This window comes from Canis aureus, chromosome 2 (assembly GCF_053574225.1).
Source record: "Canis aureus isolate CA01 chromosome 2, VMU_Caureus_v.1.0, whole genome shotgun sequence".
NCBI classification, from domain to species: Eukaryota; Metazoa; Chordata; class Mammalia; order Carnivora; family Canidae; genus Canis; species Canis aureus.
This window is the reverse complement of record NC_135612.1, coordinates 28,951,698-28,972,870: the sequence shown is the minus strand read 5'-3', so window position 1 is coordinate 28,972,870 and position 21,173 is coordinate 28,951,698. Positions and strand designations below refer to the sequence as shown.

The 21,173-nt window shown below is 34.2% G+C and overlaps 1 protein-coding gene across 7 annotated transcripts in view; it reads right to left on the bottom strand.

Moving 5' to 3' along the window:
* AP3B1 (adaptor related protein complex 3 subunit beta 1) overlaps positions 1-21,173 on the bottom strand; it is a 265,282-nt gene that overhangs the window by 129,008 nt on the left and 115,101 nt on the right. For all 7 annotated transcript variants that reach the window (XR_013362344.1, XM_077867315.1, XM_077867294.1 and 4 more), the window contains 6 exons: positions 18,926-19,023; positions 17,782-17,836; positions 17,623-17,694; positions 15,209-15,271; positions 11,401-11,533; positions 5,002-5,111 (listed from right to left, as the gene is read on the bottom strand). Coding sequence is in view for 6 of the 7 variants with exons in the window: in XM_077867315.1 (XP_077723441.1) it covers positions 5,002-5,111; positions 11,401-11,533; positions 15,209-15,271; positions 17,623-17,694; positions 17,782-17,836; positions 18,926-19,023 (531 nt within the window). In the remaining variant the exon portion in view is untranslated. The remainder of the gene's footprint in view (positions 1-5,001; positions 5,112-11,400; positions 11,534-15,208; positions 15,272-17,622; positions 17,695-17,781; positions 17,837-18,925; positions 19,024-21,173) is intronic.

Here is a 21,173-nt window from a genome sequence, read left to right as displayed (position 1 = left end):
GCTTTGAGAAGTATGGCCATTTTAACAATATTTATCCTTTTGATCCATGAACATGGGTTGTCTTTACATTATACAGATCTTTACTTTCTTGTCAAAATTTGCTTCCTACTCATTTTATTGTTTTGATGCTACTGTGGATGGAATGGTTTTATTTCTCTTTCAGATGCTTTATCTGTGTAAAGGAATGTAACTGATGTTTCTATGTTAATTTTGTATCCCACCATGTAACTGAAAACACTGATTAATTCCAATAGTATTTGGACTGACTTGGGATTTTCTATATATAGGATCATATCAGCCTATCCTTGCATTGCTCCTGATCTTAGGGGAAATAGTTTCCAATTTTTCTTTACTGACTATCAGAATCTTAGCCGTAGGTGTGTCATACACAACCCTCCTTATGTTGAGATATGTTCCTTCTACAACCAATCTGTTAAGGGTTTTTATCATGAAAGGATGTTGTATTTTGTCAAATGCTTTTTCCTGACTCTATCCAGATAATCACGTGATTTTTGTCTTTCACCTTACTGAAGTGTACTGAATTTATTGATTTGTGTATAAATCCCATTTGGTCATGGTGTAAATCCTTTTAAAGTGTTCTTGAATTTGGTTTGCTAATATTTTGCTGAAATTTTTCCCATCTATATTCATCAGGGATAAAAGTCTACAGTTTTTTTGTGGTATCCTGTTTGCTTTTGGTATCAAAGTAACGCTGGCCTTGCAGAATAGGTTTGGAAGTGTTTCCCCCCACTCAATGTTTTGGAAGAGTTTGAGAAGGATTGGTATTAATTTCTTCTTTAAATGTTTGGTAGAATTCTGCAGTGAAGTGCTTCAGTTGTGGACATTTTTATGTCGAGAATTTTTTTTATTATTAATTCAATCTCTTTGTTATTGTTCTGCTCAAATTTTCTTTCTTTCTGATTCACTCTTGATAGGTTGTGTATTTCTAGAAATGGCATTCATTTCTTCTAGATTATGTAAGTTGTTGACATATAATTGTTTAGAGTAGTCTCATAATTCTATGTATTTCTGTAGTATCAGTTATCTCCTCTTTCATTTCTAATTTTATTTTTTCTTTCTTTCCCTTAGTCTAGCTAAAGGTTTGTCAGTTTTGCTTATCTTTTCAAAGAACCAGCTCTTAGTTTTACTGATCCCATATATGCAGTTCTTTGAGATGTAAAGTTAGGTTGTTTTTTGAGATCTTTCTAATTTCTTAGTATGTGTGTTTATTGCTATGAATTTTTCTCTCAAAACTGCTTTTGCTGCACACCAGAATATTTGATGTGTTTTCATTTTCACTTATTTCAAGACCATTTTTTTCTTTTGATTTCCTCTTTGACTTAATGGTTTAGAAGAGTGTGATTTAGCTTCCACATATTTGTACATCCATCCTTTCACTTTCCTCTTATTTTTGATTTCTAGATTCTGACCACTGCTGTGATCAGAAAAGACAGTTGGTATGATTTTAAACTTACTAAATTTGCTAATATCAAATCTACTGTCTTAATTCCTATACTTCTCATACACAGTCCCTGAGAAGTCCTGGCTTCAATAATTAGAATCAATAATAAGAGTAGATATAAAGATAAAGGAACTATGGTGCGAGATATGGTGGGAGCTCAGATGCCAAAAGACTCCTGTGAGTCTTATTCTTAGCTTTAAGATAAACATACAACTGCCCTGGAGGCTTTATTAACACCCTGAGGGAAAGAAAATTTTGCCAGCAGCGATTATTAAAAATTGGTCCTGACACAGACTCCTCACCTTGCCTTAAATCATAACAACATGGGTGCCTGGGTGGTTCAGTCAGTTAAATGTCTGCCTTCGTCTGAGGTCCTGGAATTGAGCCCCGCCTGGGGCTCCTTGCTCAGTGGGGAGTCTGCTTCTCCCTCTCCCCGGCCCCTGACTCTCTCTCTCAAATAAATAAATAAAATCTTTAAAAGAAACTCCACACGAATATAATCCCTCCGAACAGATTTAGAGTATACATTACCACATCTTCAAAGAAGAAAATAATATATTTTCCCCCTAAACTACAACTCTGTTATAGAACATTAGTTTTAAACCTTAACCAACATTGAAAAAAAAAAAAAAAAAAAAAAACTTCAATCAGGATTGAAAGGACAGACATAGTGAAGGGCAAACACAATGGAGGTTTTTTGTTGGTTTTTTTTTTTTAAAGATTTTATTTATTTACTCATGAGAGACATGGAGAAAGAGAGGAAGAGACACAGGCAGAGGGAGAAGCAGACTCTATGCAGGGAGCCTGACGTGGGACTCGATCCTACGACTCCAGGATCATGCCCTGGGCTGAAGGCAGGCCCTAAACCGCTGAGCCATCTAGGGATCCCCACAATGGAGAGGAGTTTGAAGAAAAACCAGAAAGAAGCCATGGAAAATGTTTCCAAAAGGGAAGAAGCAGTATGTGAAGTCAAATGCTAACAAAAGACCATGAAGGACATCAACAGTAAATTTTCCACTGAAGACAGTCAATGACCCTGGAAAGTGGAGTCAAAATCAGACTGAGATAGACTGAGGAGTTTGAAAACTGGAAATAAAATTGGAAAAAGAGAAAGAAATAGGACCTAAATAATAAAGACCGCAAACACTTATGTAGTACCACTAGGTGCCAGGAAATATTCTTAAGAGCATTAATATCATTAATTAATTATTAATATGCCAGGAAATATTAAGAGCATTAATATCATTAATTAATATAATTAATATCATACATTAATATCAACTAATGTAGTATGCACAAAATATTAGGTTTGTTTTTACTATCACCACTTTAAGATGGGAAAAGTATGGAGGTTTTGTTTTTTTTTTTTAATTTATATTTTTATTTTTAAGGTATGGAGATTTTGGGCACCTGGGTGGCTCAGTGGTTGAGCATCTGCCTTTGGCTCAGGATGTGATCCCAGGTCCTGGGATCAAGTCCCACATCACACTCTCCAATGGGAGCCCGCTTCTCCTATGTCTCTGCCTCTCTCTCTGTGTATCTCATGAATAAATAAATAAAACCTTTTTTAAAAAATAAAGTATGGAGATTTTAATGTAAAAACAGAGCTGGAAAGTGGTAGAAAAAAATTAACATTTATTTTTTAATTTTTTAAGCAGAATTTCACATTTATGGAAAAGCTGAGAGAATAAAAAGAACTTTTGTACTCTTCACCCAGATTCCTCAAATGTCATCATTTTACTACACTTGCTTTTGGTGTTCTATATATGCACAGATATTTTGTTTCCTAAATTGATAAAAATTGAGGATTTATCCTTAAACATCAAAATACTTTATTGTAAACTTTGTAATAAAAGGAATGTTCTTACATTGCTACAGTAAAGTGATTTAAAAATTAGGAATTTTAAACACTGAAGCAATAAATACTATTACCTAATCTACAGATTTTGAGATTTTGCCATTTAGTCCTATCAAATCCCACCAAATCCATTACAGAAAAAGAAAACCCAAATTTATGTGTTGCATAGAGTTGTCATATCCTTTTAATCTCTTTTTTTCTTTGGCATTTTAAAGAGTACAAGCCAGTTATTTCACAGTATACCCTCACTTGGGTTTGTCTCATGTTTCATCTTGATTATATTTAAGCCATTCACTTTTGGCAAGAAGTCAACAGACCTGATCTATTCACTATATCATATCAGAAGGTATTTGATCCTATTGCTGGCAATGTAAACTATGTTCATTTGGTTCAGGTAGAATCTGCTAGGTTTCTCCATCGTAAATCAAAAGTCACTAATTTATGCTTTGTAATGTTATATACGTTGAAACTGTACAAATAACCTCTGGCTACTCAAACTTTCACCCCTACTTTTTAGCATTTGTTAATGATTCTTACCTCAATCATTATTGTGATGGTATGCAAATGGTAATATTCTAATTCCATCATTCCTTCTACATTTATTAGTTTTGCATTGTAAGAAAGAGCTTACCTTTCTCCCTTCATTCATTCATTCATTCATTCCACTGTGGCCTCAAGAAATTCTTACCCTATTCATTAGGCCATAATCCTTTTACTACAATTTATTTTGTTTTCCAAATTGGCCACTGGGAGCCCCTTCAAGCTGGCTTTTGTGTCTTTCTGACACATCTCTATCATTCTGTGAACATTTCCTTGCTTTTTTAGCCCAACAAGATGTTGCAGTATCATCTTTTCCTTTCTTTGCCCTAGCTTTAAAATCAGCCATTTCTCTAAGTAGACCTGGTTCCTTTGAGGGGTGAATGCAATTTAAAAACCAAGGTCTACCAAAAAGAATGCAGTACTACATTTTAGAACATGCACAAACCTTGAAAACATGGTAAGTTAAAGAAGCCAGACAAAAAAGGCCACTTGACGTATGATTCTATTTATATGAAACATCCAGAATAAGCAAATCCATAAAGACAAAGTAGATTAGTGGTTGTTAAGGGCTAGAGAAAGGGAAGGATCAGTTTGAGCCACAGGATTCTTTTACTGGAATGATAAAAATGTACAGGAATTACATAGTAGTGATGGTTGCACAACTTTATGAATATACCAACAACTGTTAAATTATGTGAGTGAATTTTACGGTATAAAATTATATCTCAATTAAAAAAAAACAAGATCTAGGCAACTAGATGTGCTTATTTGTATTTGGTATTATTGCATGCAGGCCCTCTCCAAGAAATAGATGTTTGTATATATTGAGTAATATTTGCATTCATATGTGCACACTTAAATGTGTGTGGACACACATACATGCATTTATACACTCACACATATCTCGAATATAAAACCCATGAAGTTCACATTGATATCTCCATTTCCAATCTAACACTACAGCATTTATTGCATTTCAATTTGTAATTCCCTTCCACAACAGTGTAAAATCTTAGAACCATAATTTGAATCCAAACAGTTAAGCTCTTAGCCAGTAGACTTTAAGATGTCCACTTATTTTAACACTATTATTGACTAAAATCCAGTTAAATTTAGGAAAGACCTATTAATTGGTACTCACAGTTATACTGTCCAAGAGTTTAGCCATATGTTTAATAATTTCACCATGTTGTGCAGGTTGCATTTGCAGTAATTTCTTAATAACAACCACACTTTCAGCAACAACTATTTCTGGAAAAGATAGAAATTATTCATATTAGATATGTTTAATGCAATTTAAATGCAAAATATTCTACATGTTTTAAATGACTAGGTGAGAACTATAACTACAAGTATATTTCCAAATGTTGGGGGTGAACATTTCTTAAGCAGAAGATTATACTTTAATTTCTAACTTCTGTTGTTACCTCCTAGTTTCTAATATCCCTTTCCAATGCCTGGATCCTTGAATCAGAAGAGCCAAGGGAGGGCGGATAGATTTTGCTGCTCACCAAACTAAAAAAAATTCCGTAAGTGGTATGTACAAAATACGAGTACTAAGGATCATCAGTTGTGTGAATCATTAATAGTAAGAAAGGTGTTACTATAGAAATAGCCTGACTTCAGAGCCAGAATTAGTACACTTATGTGGTGGATTCTCTCCATTTGCCTGGTGAATCCACTCTCTGACTTTCCTGACCCACTCTGTGCCCTTAGAGGTTGATCTCTGCAGATTGCATCAACCAAACTCCCTTGTCCCTAGCTTCCAGCTATGTTTAGCTAATAGGAAGCACCAGCAGATCAAAGGGCAGAAGGAGATTGCATTTACTATCCTGGATCTCTCTACTGCCAGGTCTACCTGGTAGTGTATGCATTCATCTATTGATAGTTTCAATTCTTCTGGAATGGCTCTCACCTGCTGAGTCTGGTAACTGCTCCCACTCCTCACACCTCACACCCCTTCCCTTCAATTCTAGATATGATAAAGGGGTTTCCCACTATCACTAGCCTGTTAGTCCCAGAGTTTTACATCATACCTTCTTGGTTTCTCTTGATCCTGCCCATACCTTATAAATAGTTCCTTTGTTAAATTCTCTTCAATCATCCTTTTTAAGTGTACCATCTGTTTCTTGCCAGGGCCTTAACTAATATAGTAATTGGTCCTAGGAGTGGCTCTAAGGAAGCAGATCCTGAAACTGGGATTCTGGGATTGAGTTATCACACTGAAGTTGCTAATCACTGGTCCAGAATTACATTTTTGGTGGCACCAGCAGAGAATTGTAACCCAGTTAGCCAGAGCACCTAAACTTATGTATGGAATGAATCTTATATAAACAATTATCAATGCTACTGATGTCAAATAAGTAAGTCAACAATGCCTTTATTATTTTGACATTTTTTTTTTATTAATAGGGCTTCATGGACATTAAGAGATTCCCCTGGCATATAACAAATAAACAAAGGTTTATTTTTAATATTATAATGGAAATACCATGATTTGTATTATTATTTTCTCTGAAATATATCTTATCGAGCTCCCTTTAAGAATACATGTAAAATTTTTATGATTCTAATCATTAAACATACATTTTTTCAAACTGTACCTCTTTCTCCAGAAGGTTAAATGAAGGTTATACGGTTTAGTTTATGGTATGATAAATTTCTTTCTCTTCTAATAGTAACATATAGTAGGTACCTTATCCTCATGATTTTAAAGATGAAGAGAGGAAATGCACTAGATTTACAGGACTTTGTCCAGAATTCAGAATGTACCATTCATCTCTAAACTCTAAGAGGTGCAACTATTACTTACACAAAGACCACCACTTTGACCTTTGATGAAAACAAAGATTAAGATCCTGACTTTCTCAAACTTATACTTTAGTAAGAAAAATTAAAAGTAATGAATATGCAAAGTAGAATATGGTAAATATGATTTTAAGAAACCAGAGTATTTTTTATTTTTAAAACATATTATTGCAAAACTAGGCCAAGAAAAAAATACTGCATTACTTTTATTATACACGAGAGGTAGGATTAGCTATAGTTAAAATATATATTTAGCATCATTTATCCTTTAATGCTATATCCTTTCCTATTGTTCTTATAAATTACCACAAATGTAGTGGCTTCAAACAATACAAATTTAGCATCACACAGTTCTAGAGTCAGAAGTTAACAGTTTAACCTTTATGGGGCTAAAAGCAAGATATCAACATGACTACATCTCTACAGAGGTTCTAAGAGAAAATCCACTCTTTACCTTTTCCAGCTTCTACAGGCTGTCCATATTCCTCGGCTCAAGGCCCCATTCTGGCAATGGTATCGCTCCAAGCTCTGCTTCAGACATGACTTTCTTGACTTCCCTCCTTCCCTAAGGACCCTTCTGGTCTCCATCTCAAGAATCTTAATCATATCTGCAAAGTCCCTTCTGCCATGGAAGGTGGCATATTCATAGGTTCTGAACATAAGGACCTGGACATCTCTGGCAGGAGTCCTATTCGGCCTCACCCGTGTGCCTTCTCATCCCTTCACGTAATCCTACCCTACTTTTCCTTTATGCTATTCCCTATTTTTCAGAGACCACAGGACTGTGGTGCTGCTCTACCAGAAGCAAAAAAATGATTCTGTATTCTGGACCTTTCCTGGCTTCTGCCTTGTCCTCATGGTCCTTACTCTAAGATGTATAGCCCAATTTTTAAAATTTAATTTCATTTTGGTACGAACACCTAACATGAGATCTACCCTCATAACAAAATGTAGTTACATTAATGTTGACTATAGGTATAATATTGTACAGCAAATCTCTAGAGCTTATTCAACTTGCTTAAATGAAACATTATGTTTTCTGTTTAGTAATTCCCTGGGTTCCCTTTTCCTCCACCACTGGCTACTTGCATTCCACTCTCTAAGTCTATGAATTTGACTATTTCCACAAAGCGGAATCATTCAATATTTGGCTTTTTGTGGCAGGTTTATTTCACCTAGCATTGTCTTCAAGGTTACTACGGTCTACTATTATCCTCATTTTACAAATGAAGAATCTGAAGCACAGGGAGATTGAGTAATTTATTCAAGACAGCATTAACTTTCAAACACAGGTAGTGTAGTTCTGCATGTTAGCAGATAGCTCACAACAGAGTAAGTGGTCAATACACAGAACTATAATATACTTGTTTTATATTACTGTCTCCTTTCATTAGACTGTTAACTCTGTAAATGCAGGAACCTTTTATAGGCTGAATGAGTATCTTATTTAGCTATTCAACATATACTAATTACCCCCAATGTATTCCAGTTCTCAATAAATATTTATTGAATTATGTAAAACTAAATGAAACAACAACAAAAATAGTCCTCTGCCCCAATCCTTTTAGTTTACAATTGACGGTAAAGTTATTCAGACAAGCAAATTTTGCTAATAGGTTACCAGAAGTAAATTACCTTAGACAATTAAATTATCCTAAGCCAGATGAAATGCACATATGCAATTTCTCATAAAGGTCCTTGAGAAATTTGTCAAATTAATCTTAGATAGTGATACCAAACTATTTTAGGCAAGCTTCAAGTCTGCCTAGAAAAGTCCTCTCCGTGTCAAAGGAGAAGTCAGTTACATTAAAAACAAACAAACAAAAAAACCCCTACAGATCTAAAAAGAATGTGTTAAATATATGGAAAAAACAATGGAGTCTAACTGCTGTCCCTAAGGTTTGTTTTTTGTTTTTTGTTTTTTTATTTATGATAGTCCCACAGAGAGAGAGAGAGAGGCAGAGAGACATAGGCAGAGGGAGAAGCAGGCTCCATGCACCGGGAGCCCGACATGGGATTCGATCCCGGGTCTCCAGGATCGCGTCCTGGGCCAAAGGCAGGCGCTAAACCGCTGCACCACCCAGGGTTCCCTCCCTAAGGTTTTAAGATACATTATCTGAACAGATGATGAGATATTTGTATTAATATCAAAAATCACAGATCCTTAGAACCTCAAAAGACTATATAGATTTTAAAGAAACTGAGACCTCATTCTTGACACCTATTCCTAAAAGCAGATCTTTTAATAGAAGAAAGGAGCTCTGTTGTCCGGATTGGTCATTTTAAAGTTAAAAATATTATTACTTTCTTTAATATTACTGATTTTAACATAAATATTCTCCTTATTTGTTTTACTACATTTTTTTTAAGATTTTATTTATTTGAGAGAGAACATGAGTGGGGGGAGAAGCAGAGGGACAAAGAAAAGCTGACAACCCACTGAGCAGGGAGCCCTCCATGGGGCTTGAGGGGCTCAATCCCAGGACCCCAGGATCATGACCTGAGCCGAAGGCAGATGCTTAACTGATTGAGCTACCCAGGCGCCCCTGTTTTACCACTTCTTTTTTTCTTTTAAAGATTTATTAATTTATGATAGACATAGAGAGGCAGAGAAGCAGGAGGAGGGAGAAGCAGGCTCCACACAAGGAGCCCGATGTGGGACTCGATCCCGGGACTCCAGGATCGCGCCCTGGGCCAAAGGCAGGCGCTAAACCGCTGAGCCACCCAGGAATGCCCCCCTGTTTTACCACTTTTAATGAGGTTTTCAAACTACAAAAGTACAGCACATATGAAAAAGAATTAAGAACGAGACACTATAGGCTAATGATGATTATGCAACCAAAATATGGACAATTTAAGTTTCTAAAATATTCAAACTGCAGGGAAAAAGGCCATTGTTATAATGACAGTTTTGATTTACCAAAAACAAAATCCTAAACATCAAAATATCAGAGTTTAAATTAGTAAATCTTCCTACTTTTAAGAGTGAATATAGATTATATTAGTCTCCCATAATCTAATTATAAAACAATCTACTCTTCCCTTCAAAGTACTACTAGGGTAGAATATTCATCTTTTAAATCAAAGTCAATAAAAAATACTTTCAAGAAATTTACAAAGCTGAAGTAGAGATAATTGCTTTAAAATCCACAACTTGAAAATTTCACATGAGAAAAAATGGTCAAAAACTAGAATTCAGAAACCTTAAATAATATACTTTGTATTTAAAAGAACCACTGAGTATACTAACTAGCTTGTAGTATTTTTCATATGCAACTAAATTTTAAAATAATTACCCTGGTAAATCCTGGTTCATAATCCCTAAGGTTCTGGAAATATTTTTCCAAGAAATGTCTCATATACAATCAAGAAGAAAGTTATTATTAAGATACAGGAAATAAAACAGGTTTTTCAACTCACATTTTAATGTGTGACACAGAAATAGAGACAAAAGGGAAGTAGATATAGGTAAAGTAGATGAGGTAAAATGAGAAGTAGATATAGGTAAAATGAATGCCATTTAGCATCCTAATCTTCTCTAGTTACATTTTATAGTAAACTTAAAAAAAAATCTATTTCCTTGAAATGTTTGTTGCAACTTATTTAGTTTTAATACTGAATGTAGAAAAATGTTCTACCCATCTTATTACCTTAAGTTTACATGGTTCAAGTTTATATTTTTATGTTCACAGTAAAAAATCACTCCTAATTGGGCAAAATTTTGTTTCGGTTTGTTTTCATTAGAAATGCTTATCACAATGGATGGTTTTCTAAAGAGATCTACATTTGAGAATTCATAATTAGGGATAACAGTTATTGTAGTGAAAAACAAAATAATATAAATGTAAAATGATCAATTTTCTTATGTTTCAACTTGCGCTATGTTGTATATGCCTAAATATGACATAATTATACTTAGCATTCCACAAATAACTTCAATGATTTTACACAGAAAATTGAGCTTTTCCTAAAAAATGTTTTAATCAAATATACAATTATAATAAAAATTCTATACATAAATTATTATAAAGGTGAAAGTTGACCAATATTTATCTTTCCCCAAATGGCTTTACTTGCTCTAAAGCCATACCACAGAAATAACTGACATTTTACCACAGAACAGTATGACATCTAGATTATACATTTCACTGGTTATCACCTACCCAGTTTTACAAAATGTTTACGTGTTGTTTGGCTTAAAAACACGAAGTTGTTTCAAACGGATGATTTTTAAATTAAGTTTCATATTGAATATAAAATCATTAGATGAGTTTCTGGAAAAAAACCTTTGAAGGTACATAATACACATTCTTTTTTGATCTAGCCACTTCTCCATGTTATATGCCTTTTAGCCATTTGCCTGCTTTTAGCACCCTCTGCAGGTGAACCAATATAAATACATGACTTACATGTCATTAAAAGCAGCAAAATAGAACCTTTGTAGAAAGGGTATAATGAAGGTGACTGAAATGTAAAGAAATAAACAAGTTATACTTTCTTAGTCCTATTTAGGAAAAATACTGTAAGTTTATTATCTGATTTACTAAAACAAGACAAAAGTGTGCGTGTATGTCTTTGTATTTCAAAGATCAAATGCTACTCTCATCATGACCATGCTACTGACATACAGGAAACACTAAAATGCAATGTTGAAAACGTTACAATTTGAAGATCATGCCAAGAATATCCAAATGATAAATTACTTGCAAATAAAATTAAATCGTCAACTTACCATCTCTGTTGGACAAGAGACATACCAGGCCACTGAGGCATGTGTCAGTGACTTCTGAGATGTTGGTTGCACATCTGCCTATCGTTTGAATAGTGGCTGCTGCAAACTGTTTATCCTGGCTTTTCACATAGGTCTAAAAAATACCATTTCAATTAGTTTATACTTTGGTAATATCAAGTAAACAAAAAGATATTAAGCTTTGTAAAAAAAACAAATTTTATAATATGAATATTCTCATTTATATGCACAACAGGTCCAAATGATGACTTAGCTTAATTTAATTTTGTTTTTTTACTTAAAGAATGTGCCTATAGAAGAGGCACATTTTCAAGCCAGGTTCATTCACCTGTGGCCACAGAGGCTTGTGACTCCAAAACAGATAGTAGGGAGCAGTCACCCAAAGACAGCAATTAGTTTAAGTGCAAGGTTGAAAGAGATGATGAGAACTCTCTCTTTGGAGGTTTCAGTTCATTTAACCAGCAGCATCTGTGAATCTATGAAAAAAAGGGTTGCTTTTTCAGAGACACTAAATCTAAAGTTAGGAGAAGAGGAAATGGACAAAAATACTATGACAAACATTTTCAAAATGGTATCTGAATGGTAGTAAAACTATAATAGCTACAATAAGCAGTATTCCAATAGACTTTTAAAATACTCAGTTTGTAACAAAATACCAGACTTTTGAAATAGATTTTCTTTAAAAGAATGTTTTAAAAACATATTGTAAACTATGTATTTATATAAACTTAAAAAGAAATCACTGACTTAATAACAGGAAGTTAAAAGATCTTCACAAAATTTACTATAGCTGTAAAGAATTTCACTTTGATTATAACTTTCCTAATTTATTTTTTTAAGATTTTATTTATTTATTCATGACAGACAGAGAGAGAGAGAGAAAGGCAGAGGCACAGGCAGAGGGAGAAGCAGGCTCCATGGAGGGAACCCGACGTGGGACTTGATCCCGGATCTCCAGGATCACACCCCAGGCTGAAGGCAGAGCTAAACTGCTGGGCCACCGGGCTGCCCTAACTTTCCTAATTTAAAAAGAGCTTTTATTGTTTATAGAAATGAACATGCTTTATGTGTATAAAATATAACATATTTATATATTACAATGTATGTAAACAAAATTTAAAATCCCATTTTCAACTGAATTTTTATTTATTTATTTTTTAGAAATAAGCTTTCCTCTCCATGTGCAGCTCAGTCTCAATCTGAAATCAAGCATCACATGCTTTATTGACTAAGCCAACCAGGCAACCCTCAACTGAAATTTTTTAAAAAAAGATTCCGAACCTCAAATGAGAAGTACGTAATGTAAAATGAACACTATGGTTACTTAACATACCAAAGAGGATGTATATTTAAATGGTGCCAAAATGACAAATGGAAGAGGAAATCTAAGAACATCTAAAACCATATGGATTTTGTTTGTGAAAGCAGTACCAAGAATAGGATTAAATACTGAAGAAAAAAATTAAATTCTCTTAGTTCCATGTAGGAAAGATCGATTGTATTTAAACCACTTTCTAGCTGATGACCTAATTTCCTCAATTAAAAAATATATGTCTTGGGACACCTGGGTGGCTCAGCGGTTGGGCAGCTGCCTTCAGCTCAGGTCGTGATCCCGGGATCTGGGATTAAGTCCAACATCAGGCTCCTGCTAAGAGCCTGCTTCTCCCTCTGCATATGTTTCTAACTCTCTCTCTCTCTCTCATGAAAAAATAAATAAATCTTAAAAAAAAACATAAAAACTATATGTCTTTAGAAAAATTCTGTTTTACTCAAAAAGTTTTAAGTAAGCTGGTCATACCTATAAACATAACCCATAAACCACACAAATAAGGCACAAATGCTGACAGTGATAAAAGTAGATACATAAAAAAAGAATATATTAGAAAGTCTAACTAAATGATGGACTTTATTAAAAATCCTAATATTAGATGAAGTGGCTAGACACCAATATTTTGAAATAGGTCCAGTGTGTCACCTCTGTACAACTAAACAATGCTATAAAATTGCCTGAGATGCACCACCTACATCCCCAGTAAACTTAACATAGCAGGAAGCTGATAGCAAAAGGACACCCAAACAGTTTACATACAATAAGAAAAGAGACAAATGGAAAGACTGAGACAAAAATAAAAAACTTAAAAAAAAAAAGCAAATTTATAAAAATGAAATAGAAATCAAACCCAATTAATGTTCTCTAGGTATGTATTACTTGAGATACTGTATTTTGTGGCATATATAAATAAAAGATGACTGGGTATCCAAAACATTCTAATTTATTTTTTAAAAATTTTTTATTTGCGGGGGAGGAGCAAAGGGAGAAGGAAAGAGAATCTTTTTTTTTCTTTTAATTTTTTTTATTTATTTATTCATGACAGAGAGAGAGAGAGAAGAGGCAAGACACAGGCAGAGGGAGAAGCAGGCTCCATACAGGGAGCCTGACGCGGGACTCGATCCCAGGTCTCCAGGATCACACCTCAGGCTGCAGGCGGCACTAAACCACTGCGCCACCGGGGCTGCCCAGGAAAGAGAATCTTAAGCAGGCTCTACACCCAATACAGAACCCAACTTGGGGCTCAATCTCACAACCCTGAGATCATGACCTTAGCTGAAATCAAGAGCTGCATGTTTAACCAACTAAGTCACCCAGGCATCCTAAAACATCCTAAGTTTATAAGGAATACTTCTAGAAAAATATATAGCATAAAAGTACAGTAATCCAGTTATAAAATTATAAATTATAGGCATGCTATAATATTCTACTACTCCTGTTATAAGTATAAGGTCCCCTAGGTAAAAAAAATACAATATTTATGTAGCTAAAAGGAAATTTAATATAGGTATATAGGAGGATAATGGCAACAAAATAAAAATCCACAGAAGTGGAGAGTTAACAAAAACTGATTTGTGTGTAGCATGTGGTATATTTTTACTAAGAAAACTGCTGATGAGATACACAATTCGTAATATTAGGTTTTCTATTGCTTTTTTTTTTTTTAATTTTTATTTATTTATGATAGTCACACAGAGATAGAGAGAGAGAGAGAGGCAGAGACAGGCAGAGGGAGAAGCAGGCTCCATGCACCGGGAGCCCGACGTGGGATTCGATCCCGGGTCTCCAGGATCGCGCCTTGGGCCAAAGGCAGGCACTAAACCGCTGCGCCACCCAGGGATCCCTCTATTGCTATTGTTAACCACTAAGTGTCCAGAGCTGACCCCTCCATCTTAAAGGGCATATACCCATGAGGTAATTGTTGAATAATACTTTTTTTTTTTAATAATACTTTTTAAAGGGTGCATAGCTGGGAGACATCCCATCCATAGCATTAATGGTTTTAAAAAGTACAAAACAAAAACAATGATAAAAAAACATCATGACAGGAGCAATTTGGACACTATCTAAAAGAGTGATAGGTCAATTAAACAGGACAACCAGATAAGAAGTGAAACCATTTTCAGAATGCAGAATATGGAATGGACTAGTGATAATGACAGCACAGAGATATGGAATCCTTCCCAATAACATAATTTAAAGATAAAAAAGTATAGTTATAAACTACTCCTTCAAATTCTATGAAAACATGAAAGGGACTACTATTTCATTTCCCTTAAAATTTAAATTTGTAGTTAATGTTTATGTGTAGAAATTTATAAATTTCTTTTCTCGATCTTGTCCCAAATCACTGTTTTATTTAACACAATTGCCTACTTGTGAATTGAGAAAGATGTATAGTTCACTGTACACTAAACAAATGTTTTAGAAGTTATTTTATAATTAGCACTGTATACAAACCTGAAATTCTCGAAGCAGAGTTGATATGTTGGCTTCATTTGCCAAGTTTGTCAAAATTTCAAGCTACAGTAGAAAAAAAGAGATAGTAACATTGTAAAACACAAATAAAAAGGATTAGTTTAATAAAGACCAGGCATTTCACAGAAAGGTAATTTTTGTTTTTATTTTTATTTATTTATTTGACAGAGAGAACAAGACTGAAAGAGAGAACAAGCAGGGGGAGCAGCAGAGGGAGAGGGAGAATCAGATTCTCCACTGAGCAGGGAGGCCAATGCAGGGCTGGATCCCAGGATCCCAGGATCATTACCCGAGCTGTCGGCAGACGTTTAACCAACTGAGCCACCCAGGTGCCAACCTGCAATCGACCAATCGATCAATCTATTAATTTAATTTGATAGAGAATTTTTGTTTTTAAAAGAGGTCACATTGTTACAAATGTTGTGAGGCATTATACCCTTCTGGTAAAGTTTGTCTTCCTACATTTCCAAATAGAGAACAGGTAATTATGTAATGCTTAAAAACAATTAGGAAAAAGAGAATCCTACATCTTCCCTGTTTGTCCCAACTTTACAATTTATATCTAATTAAACAATTTAAGGTTGTTTGGCACTTTTATTCCTTTACTAACAAAGTTAGAAAACAACTTGCCCACCATGTAATACCTGTTTTCCAAATACCAATTAATTCTTTTGACTGATTTGTTCTCATTCATCCTACCATTCCAAACACTTGGACATTTTAATTTCTTCTTTTGGATTCACAGTTACAAGAATATGCAACTGAAAGTCTATCTCTTGGACTCCTGGGGCTCAATGGTTGGCTGAACACCTGCCTTTGGGTCAGGGTGTGATTTGGGGTTCCAGGATCGAGTCCCACACTGGGCTCCCCATAGGGAGCCAGCTTCTCCCTCTGCCTCTGTCTCTGCCTCTTTCTGTGTCTCTCTCATGAATAAACAAACAAAAATAAAATAAAATAAAAGACTATCTCCAATAGGCTGACTTAAAAAGTTTCATTTCTTTCTTGTAAAAAATATTCAAATAAAAAAAATTCAAATAATCTGAAGGAAAGCAAGAAAAAGGAAAAAAGGAACAGAGAACAGATGGGACAAATAGAAAACAAAACATAAGATGTATGTGTGTGTGTGTATACAGTCATATTAGTAATTACATTAAAAATAAATGGTCTAAACACTCCAATTAAAAGGGATAAATTGTAGAAGTTCTTTATATATTTTGAGTACTAGTCATTTTTTAGATATATGTACTGGGAATGTTTTTTCTCAGATTATAGCTACACTTTGCATTTTATTTTGAAGAAAACATTTTCATTGTTTGTACATTTTTTTTAAAACAATCTTAAATATATAGAAAGGGTAAAAAAAAAAACTATTTTGATCTGAATCATTTGAGAGTTGCCAATGTGACACCACATCATCCCCAAATGCTTTTGTGTATATTCCCTACAGCAAGGACATTGTCCTATAGAACACAACAGAACCAAGAAAAACAAGAAATTAACACTGATACATACATGCATGCAGTCATCACTCCCATTTAAGTTTCACTAATTATCTCAATCATATATAATAAAGGGATCTAGTTCATTATCACACATTATGTTCAGTTTTATCTTTAGTCTCCTTCTGTCTGAAAGTTTCTCAACCTTTCTTTTACCTTTACAAGCTTGACATTTTTGATAACTGCAAACCAATTATTTTCCAAAATATCCTACAATGTGGAGATATATTCTATTTTCTTAGGATTAACGCAGTTTCCATGTGAATAACCAATCATTCCAGTATTCTTCATATACATGGATCTGTTTCCATGCTTTCTATTCTATACTATTTATTTTTCTAAGTATCATATTAATTTTCACATCTTTATATCTCTAACTACGTTCTATAATGTAGTTATTACTCTCTGAACACTCTTTCATAATCTGTTAGCATTAACTGTTTCTTTCTCCTATTCCCAAATCCACAACCTCCTATTCAATCTACCAACCAAAACAAAAAAGTTCACAAAAATATTTTTTAAGATCCACTCAAGCATCATTCTTCCACAAGTCTTCCATAAATCCTAAAGAATTAACCCCCTCTTTCTGTTCTGCCCAGTACTCAACTCAAATCTCTATATCACTTAACAATACATAGTACTAAAATTATCTATTTACACGTCTGTCTCCTTCAGTATACAATGGGTTATTCAAGGTGCAGGGAGTATGTATAAGCTTTGTATTATTAGGATGCACCATAGTAACTGGATATAATAATAAAGTTTAGAAAGTATAAGGAAAATCCCTAAATGTGTTTTTTAAAAAGTAGGTGTCCATTTTGCAGATGCTAGAAGCTTTAGCAGTATCCTCAAAGTAAAGATGTACTAAAGGTACCAGAAAAATAAAAGCATGCATACCTTCAGTATTTTGATCATAGTTGGATCAGTTGACCTAACATAGAAACTCTTCAGATAAGGTTCAAACATACCCTAGATTATAAAAATAAATATATAAATACATTTATGGTACTAATACATTCATTTCTCTCTTGAATTATATGTTCACAATGTACATACCTTTCTCTGAATTGACATAGTTGCTATATTCTGTAGGACAATATACTGCACCTCCCTAAAAATTAAAGGAGATTTTTCATTGGATATGTTTTCCAATTAAGTGCCCTTATGTAAACAGTATATTAAACAACCAAAGAAATCAGCAATAAGTTTTATATTGAATTCAAATATAATATTAAAAAGTTTCAGGTAAATCTTAGATATTTAAAAAATAAATAAATCTTAGATATTTATGTCTTCTTTTTAAGCACACTTTTCCTATAAACTACTAATAAGATTTGATTCATCATGAGGAAAAGTTAAAATCTCTTTTACAATTCTGTGTTCCTAAGATGTAAAAGCCTATACTATAGCTGCTCTGAACATACTCAAGGAAGTATTCTTAGGGCTAATGGAATAAACATGACCATACAATTAATATAAACTCTTAATTAGATGCTCATTGTGTCAGTTCTGGCCACTGTGATAAGAAAGATTAAAAAAAAAAGTCCTGTTATTTTATGTCCAAATATATAAGAAATGAAGGTAGAACTGGGTCTAGTATAAAGCTTTATGTGAAACATACATTTCAGATCCTTCTGATAACTTTTGAACTAGCTACAGAAAAGAAAAATTACTGAACTGATAAAAAGGAAAAGAATATGTATAAAGACATAGGAAAGAATAGGAACACAAAGGATCTCATAATGACAAAAGTCAGTCTAGAGCTAAGCAGTTAGTGGTGCTATAAAGACAAAAAGAAACATGCATCTTCCCCCTCCCAACTCTATTAGCAAAAGTAAGCACTCAATGAAAGAAATTTTATATTTAAAGTAACTAATTACAACAAAATACTCAGGGTAAGCTAAAGAACTGAAACTATGTTATAATTTTTAAAACACGGAAAACAAAACAACCTCAAAAATCTAATCTTAAACTTTGCCAAAATATTCTCAATCCCTTTGGGCTTGAGTTTAAAAGAAATTTTATACTTAATCATGAACTTAGAGATAAATAGTATAAAAGGCTTTTATGATGATCCCTTAAGTATGAAACCTTATAGACAGAATACAGAATCATGTAATAAATGTCTGAAAGACAGATTACATTTGTTCAAACATTACTTTTAAAGGAATACAAAAGGAAAAACAAAATCAAGTCCTACCTATTACTACGAAGTAAACGCACTAGTGATTTAGAAATAATGCCAACTTCAGATTTTGGTGATATGTGCCAATACAGCTGTGCAACTGCCATAACCACCTAAAAGGTAAAGCAAAAAAACAGTAAGAACTATGAACATGGGAGCACTCTACAATTTCAAAGTACATTCCTCTTACATATATTGTTTTATTAACTCCTATAAAATTCCTGTGAAGTAAGATGAATATGTTGCTACCCTTCCAAGCAGGCTGAACAGTGTCCTCCCAAGAATTCATGTCTACCCTCAGAACGTGACCTTACTTGGAGATAAGAGTCTTTGCAGATATTACTAAGGTAAAGATGGAGATGAGATCACACTGGATTAGGGTAGGCCCTAAATCCAAGGAGTGTCCTTATAAAAGACAGAAAAGAACACACAGAGACATGAAGAGAAAATGTAAAGGTGGAGGCAGTGACTGGAGTGATGAATCTGTAAGCCAATGAATGCAGAACTGCTGGCAACCACTATAAATTAGCAAAAAGTAGTTGCTTCCTTAAAGCCACCAGAAGTAATCAACCCTTTGATGCCTTGATTTTGGACTTTCAGCTTCCTACAAAGTATGAAAATAAATTTCTGCTGTTTTAATTCACCTGATCTGTGGTAATTTGTTATGACAGCCCCAGGAAACTAACACATCCTCAAAAAAAAGAAAATAAGTGTTATCAGAAAAAGGATGTTAAATGAACTACACAAACTCTATCAGCCAGTATATAGCAAAGCTTTACATAGCACTCCAAATCCCAAACTCTTAATAGTGTTGCTGTTGCTTTGAGATTGGGAATATTTTAAAAGTTATAAGCATATCTTTCCAACTGAAGCCCAGAAGTAACAAGTAAGCTGAAAATTTAAAAAATTGGTACATTAAAATTATAATTAAATGACCTCTGTTAAAACAATCCCTCTAAAATAGCAGCATTTGAAATAATCTTTTTTTCCAAAATGCAGAACTTTAAAACTAGTCTTTTCTTCAAAACCATTGTAAGAGTGATAAGAACTTCTGTCATAAAATTTAAGAGTACTGTTTCCTCGACACACCTCTATACTTAGATTCAAAGATCAAAAGACCAAACTGAAACATTATCCAATTCAACCTGTGACAAATGCAGAGATAGAGCTACACTAGCTAGTTCTATCATCTTGACTTTAGTTCAGAAAATATATTAATATTACCTTCTGCTGGTTCTATAAAGTTCTAACAAATATATGGTGGGAGTTTTACATATGCTTAAAGAGTATGCAATACCTGAGGGTGCCTGAGATAAAAGGAGTTCCTTCCAAAACTAACAAACATTAAAAAAAAATTTTTTTTTCTATATATCTAAGAAACTTAGGGATCCCTGGGTGGCGCAGCGGTTTGGCGCCTGCCTTTGGCCGGGATCGAATCCCACGTCGGGCTCCCGGTGCATGGAGCCTGCTTCTCCCTCTGCCTGTGTCTCTGCTTCTCTCTCTCTCTCTGTGACTATCATAAATAAATAAAAATTAAAAAAAAAAAAAGAAACTTAAAAAAAAATACAGTTCACAGAGTCCTAAATTTACTATTCTTGGCACTTTGCTGCACTATTTTTTACAAGGATGATTTATAGCTTTCAGATACTACTTGAGAATTAGAGGAATGTAAGGATATTTTATTTAACTGTGATCCACAAATACACAGTAATTACAGAACAAAATCTCTTGAATTTAAAATCTTATAAAATAAGGGTGCCTGGGTGACTCTACCTGCCTTCAGCTCAGGTCATGATTCTGGGGTCCTGGGATTGAGCCCCACATTGGGCTCCCTGCTCAGCAGGAAGTCTGCTTTTCCCTCTACCACCACCTCCACTCTCCCCCCCCCCCATGCTCGCTCACTCTCTCTCTCTCTCGTTTGCTTTCTCTCAAGTAAAATTTTTTTAAATGAAAGCTGAAACTTAACCATAATGTATTTTAAAGAAATTAAACCTTTTTCTATTAAAAATAGTCCAGTGCTACTGGCAAAGAGGTAAACTGTACTTTCTATTTGTCACTTTTTTTTTTTTAACATTTATTTTTATTTTTATTTATTTATGATAGTCACAGAGAGAGAGAGAGAGAGGCAGAGACATAGGCAGAGGGAGAAGCAGGCTCCATGCACCGAGAGCCCGATGTGGGATTCGATCCCGGGTCTCCAGGATCGCGCCCTGGGCCAAAGGCAGGCGCTAAACCGCTGCGCCACCCAGGGATCCCTATTTGT